This window comes from Alligator sinensis, unplaced genomic scaffold, assembly GCF_000455745.1.
Source record: "Alligator sinensis unplaced genomic scaffold, ASM45574v1 scaffold123_2, whole genome shotgun sequence".
NCBI lineage: Eukaryota > Metazoa > Chordata > Crocodylia > Alligatoridae > Alligator > Alligator sinensis.
The window spans coordinates 731,856-737,458 of NW_005841917.1; the positions used below are offsets into that span (position 1 = coordinate 731,856).

Here is a 5,603-nt window from a genome sequence, read left to right on the forward strand (position 1 = left end):
ATCTATGTCACAGCCTCTTAATTTATTTATGAGAATAGGATGAGATACCGTATTGAAGGCCTTGCTAAAATCCAAGAAAACGACATCCACCTTTACTCCTGTGTCTAAGCATTTTGTGACCCTGTCATAAAATGAAATCAGATTGGTTAGGCATGATCCACCTGCTACGAATCCCTGCTGCATTATTTTTCCCGCTGCACTCCCAAAAATACGATTCTTCATAATCTTTTCAAAGACCTTTCCAATGATGGAGGTGAGACTAGACTGACTGGCCTATAATTACTCCAATCCTCCTTCCTCCCCTTCTTGAAAATAGGGACCACATGGGGCCTTGTCTAGTCCTTGGGACCTGATCCGAGCACCACAAGTGCTCAAACAGCCCTGCCAGTGGTTCTGCTGTGACACCGGCCAATTCCTTCAGTACTCTTGGATGAAGCTCATCCGGGCCTGCTGACTTGAACACATCCAGTCCATCCAAGTGACTTTGCACCAAGTCAGCATCAACAGTTGGTGGGCTGATGCCCGTCTAAGAACCCATTAGGAGACTTATCTTGACCCCTGTTCAGAAACACTGAGGCAAAAAACTCATTGAATAGCAGCAAAATACTCATTGAATAGCTCACCCTTGTCCCCCCTTTCTGTCACCAATTGCTCCTCCTTGTTCAGTAGGGGTCCTATGCTGCCCTGCGCCTTCCTTTTACTCCCTACATACCTAAAAAAAGACTTTATGTTGTCTTTAATTTGTGTTGCCAGCCTAAGCTCTGTAGTTGCTCTGGCCTTTCTAACTGCCTCCCTGCAAGTGCAGGCCAAGTAGGTATACTCCTCCTTGGTAGCTTCCCCCTGCTTCCACCGCCTTATTTTTTGCCCTCAGGCTCTCCTGGATTTCCCTGTTTAGCCAAGGAAGTTTTTTGGCTCCTTTCCCCCTTTTCCCTCATACTGGGATAGTCTCCCTCTGTGCCCGAAGGATCACTTCTTTTAGGGACAACCACCCTTCCTGGACTCCCATCTCACCAATACTCTTATCCTGCAGTGCATCACTGACTACACTCCTAAGCACACTGAAGTTAGCCTTCCTAAAGTCAAGCACTTCCACCCTACTAGTCATCTTACCCATCCTATGCCGTATGGTAAATTCTACTGATCGGTGGTCACTGTCCCCAAGGTGACTACGAATCTGCAGCTCCCCTACCAGGTCTTCCCCCATAGCCAACACCAAGTCCAGTAAGGCATTCCTCCTAGTGGGACCGTATACCTCCTGCATAGGTAAAGGTCCTGCATGCAGGTTAAGAACCTACATGAGCGGATGGATTTAGCTGACTGCTCCTCCCAGCAGATGTCAGGGTAGTTTAGGTCCCTCATGACAACCACTTCCCTAGACTGTACAGCCTCTGAGAGCTGCCTCAAGAATTCCAACTCTAGCTTTTCCTTTTGGTGTGTTGGTCTGTAGCAGACACCCACCACCGAGTCCCTTTCCCCTCGACCTCCATGTATCCTAGCCCACAATGGTTCAAATTTCTCCTCCTCTGATCCCATATTGATTAGGGTAGATGTATAATGCTCCTTTAAAGAGAGCAACCCCACCCCCTTTCTTCCCTACTCTGTCCTTTCTGTACAACCTGTAGCCCTCAACATGTAATCAACTGTCAAATACATAACTGGCAAAGTTAGTTTTCCCATCTGCAATTTTGGTGTTTCATACTAGATATCCATTATATCAGCCATCTACCACCAGTGACTGCAGTGGCCTTCCTCTGAAAAAGGCTGCTTCAATGAAGTACCTTTTTCCTTCTGAAATTACGTATGACCAGCTTTTCTGGGAGTACTGGCAAAAAATACTAGAATCAAACTAACCATCATTTTCCTTTCCTCCTAAAAAGGGAGTCAAGCTCAACAATAAATAATTTCTTAAACAAGGCTTGCAATGGGAAACAGTGAGATAAGCGTAAACAGAGAGAAATATAAGGCACTTCCATCATAACCTTCTGCTTTTACTTTCTATAATGATGGATCAGGAAATGAGAACCAGAGGAAACTCAGTTATGCGGTGTCAGAACTTTAGGGAACTTCTCTCCACCAAACAAAGTAGAAATGAATGCTAGAAATGCCTTGGGATATATAAAGCCTTTACATAGTAGCCTTTACATATACAATAATCTGCAGGAGTCAAGGGACAGAAAGGCACCTAAAATTAAACTGATTGTAGGTGTTTACATCATGGGTTATTCAGGCTAACCCATGTATGCAACAGAACTCAAACTGGATGACAGACTTACAATCTCAACAGGAGCAATACTTCTCACAAGTTGCTGGAGTAGGGTCGCTTCACAATAAGGAAACTTGCGAATGAATTCTCTAATGAGCTTCTCTTGATAAACGGGGAAACCATCTTGATCTCTGCCTTTCAATAGACTAAAATATTCAAAATCAAAGTCAAACAAAAATTCACTACCATATAAATGTTAAGTTTTCATTAACATGTACAAGCCCATGCCCTGCTCTCCTCATGCACATGAATCTTAAGCACCTAAATCAAAGTGGTTTTACCTTAAGATAGAGTTCTTGGTTTGGAAGTTCTGGATGGGGTTTTAAAAAAATGCTCAACTACTTTAGAAGTAGTGTTTCTCAGGTGCTTGGGTGTTTCTGAAAATCTTTTATGACTACTGGAGAGTGGAGGGGTCATTCACAGATGCTCTTAACACAGATGGAAATATGGCTCGTCTCATAGTCCCACCACTTCTACAACTTGGAATCTTATGATACTCTGTAATGTGCAGGACAATGCCAATCTGTAACTCTCCCTCCAGATCGGCGTCCTTTGAGATGTATAGGGCTGCTAACAGTACTCTTAGTATTCAAGAACTGCAGGATGCTTCTTGTGCACAAACACTGGACAATACTAAACTGCTTGGTATTTGGATGATCCTTTGTTTTAGGTGAAAATTATATCAATCAAACAAAAAAAATACACTGCTTCACTCAGTCAAGCTTGATACATTAATATGATTTTCCTTTGTATACATACAGAGTTGGCTCACACATACTACTCCAGATTTCACTCCTAAATGCTGCGGAAATGCATACCTTTTGATTAATCCATCCAGTTTATCCTCTCGCTCTTTTAGGAAAATAATGCATTTCTGGAAGATGCAACTGATATAGTGCATTTTCATTGCAAGTACTTCATTCATATCTCTCTGTTTCATGCATTTCTCACAAATCAGATCCAACACTCTGTAACATTTCTGCAGTGCTTCAAGCTCTGTCAATAAAGGGTTCTCTTTTACCAGCAACACAATCTATCAGAAAAAATGAACAAGAAGCTTAGCCAGTGAGGAACTGTCTGTTTTTTAAACCTGCAAGGTAATACAGGATGGTTAGATGCCTGTTAGTTTACTTTAATGGGGCTATTGAGGTTCCTCCATTGCCTCCCCATGTTGAGTTCTCTTTCTTAGTAGATGGCATCAGCAAAGCAAGGAATATACTGTAACCCACACCTCCCACACTGGAGACCTTCGAAACTAAGCAACTAGCGCAAACAGTGTTAGAGGGTAAAGATGGATCAAAACTTCAAAATCGCTTGCGATGCAACTATTATTATGACTGCTCTGCAATGGCCCAATATTCCCCATTCTCAAGTCCATGAAGGTGGAATTGGCCGTGAGTGGTACAGGTTTAAGGAGTTAACCTAAGTTAAGTCTAGAGTGCAGCAGAATATTAAAACACTGGAGTGGATCATTTTCAGACAGGTGCCTAACTTATTAATTTAAGCGTATGCATAGCACTACCTGTCTGTGCACAATTGTTATAAGTGCAAATATTTGCATGAGCCCTAGCTATTACAGAATTACATTCAATCTAAGTAGAGATGAAAATGACAGCATTCATCTGTTATCTGCTAGTAAGATAACATTATGTGGCAATTATTGCCAAATGTTTACTTTTAATATGTCAGGCTGTGGAACCCTGTTTTTTTAAATTAGGCTTACTTATTGCTCAGCACTACACAACCAGTTATTAGATACCAAGTATTCTTAGTGTATATACTAGAAAGTAAAAACCTAAGTCTACTGTATGCATATTCAAAATGGCTGCAGCAGACATTACCATAAGGAAGCAGCAATTAAAGAAAAGAAAGGTAACTGGTGAGACAAACATATTAACTGAATGGTCAGTGACTTTTTGTTAAGATGGGAAGTTGCCTTAAGTTTCCACTTTAAGCCAGGCTTAAAAAACATGGAAGAAGTGTAAAGCAGCTTTAGTTAGTCTCATTCTTTTAAAAAAGATATGAAGAGACACTACTGTATTTCAATTTCTGTACCATACTAAGTCTCCAGCTGTCTTGCATAAGAATGAAGAATCAGCCAGAGCTCTGCTATGCCACAGTTTTAGACGGATTTCTCAGATTCAGTGGCCTGAATTATGGAAAAAATTCTGCCACCCCTTTTCATGTTGAATAGGCCCCATTAAGATGAAGTATTTAAGGGGCAGATGCCTTTTAACATTCTAATCTGGTCCCATGCCAATAAACAAACAAAACGTACACATTACTGCACCTTAACAGGATGCAAGTTTGTAGTAGTAATAATTTTATGCAGCGGCCCAGCTAACTTTACTGGCAGTTTGGGCTCTTTATCTAAACCTTGCAGTTTGGTGTAGTAGTCCAGCCTTTCACGTGGAAAGAAATTGTTGATGACAGTCACACAGTCATGCTGACCTAAAAAACAAACAAGAAAAAATTGTCATTAAGACTGAAAATGTAAGTTAGTAACTGAGGCAGACAAGGTTCCTTGGGTGAATTTGATATCTTTTATTAGACCAACCCAAATAGTTGGAGATTTGAACCTGAAAGCTTGCTTAATAACTAAAACCCTTCGTCAGGCTAAGGAAGTTTCAGCAGTTGGTGTGTGCTCTTCCTGGATGGAATGAAAAGTAAAGAAGCCAGAGGCTGGGCTGGGGAGTCAGTTGCCAGGCAGATTATAATGTATCAAAAATCCAATGTCTATGTTTAGTCCATGATCTCTAGTATCCAGCAGGTTGATGAAATGGAGCTCATAGGCTCGTCTCTGGGAAGTGTTGTGTAAGTTTCCCTTGAGGATCAGGACTGAGAGATTGGAGAGAGAGTGGTCCTCCTGTGAGAAATGTGCCCCCACCGGTAATTGGGTGTTTCTGTCTTTGATGGATTTCCGGTGTGCGTTCATTCTGGTGCGCAGTTGTTGTTTGGTCTCTCCTACGTATTTTCCATCCGGGCATTTGGTGCATTGGATGAGATATATTACATTTCTGGAGGTGCAGCTGTAAGATCCAGGGATGCTGATGGCTCTGTTGTGGGGTGTAGTAATTGTGGGGGTGGTGGAGAATGTCACAACCCAATTATAGTACTGCCCATGCCACAAGCAAGAAATATATTAATCAAAAACAGTTTTAGTCTGCACTAGGTTAACTAAGAGTTAACTAACAAGAAGATAGTAACATTTTTTTTGCTGCGCATGTCAAAAAGAGATTTATAACTGCGACACTAACAAGAAACGAAACTTAGCCCATGATTTATGATTGGTCAGGGCAAAAAGGGGTAGCCCTGCTACAAATCCCTAGAGATAATTGGC

General features: G+C 41.6%; 1 protein-coding gene across 2 annotated transcripts in view; it reads right to left on the reverse strand.

The window, feature by feature from the left end:
* ANKMY2 (ankyrin repeat and MYND domain containing 2) overlaps window positions 1–5,603 on the reverse strand; it is a 32,195-nt gene that overhangs the window by 5,778 nt on the left and 20,814 nt on the right. For both annotated transcript variants that reach the window (XM_006018917.3, XM_025198230.1), the window contains 3 exons: window positions 4,554–4,714; window positions 3,082–3,296; window positions 2,274–2,409 (listed from right to left, as the gene is read on the reverse strand). In XM_006018917.3, coding sequence (XP_006018979.1) covers window positions 2,274–2,409; window positions 3,082–3,296; window positions 4,554–4,714 — 512 coding nt within the window. The remainder of the gene's footprint in view (window positions 1–2,273; window positions 2,410–3,081; window positions 3,297–4,553; window positions 4,715–5,603) is intronic.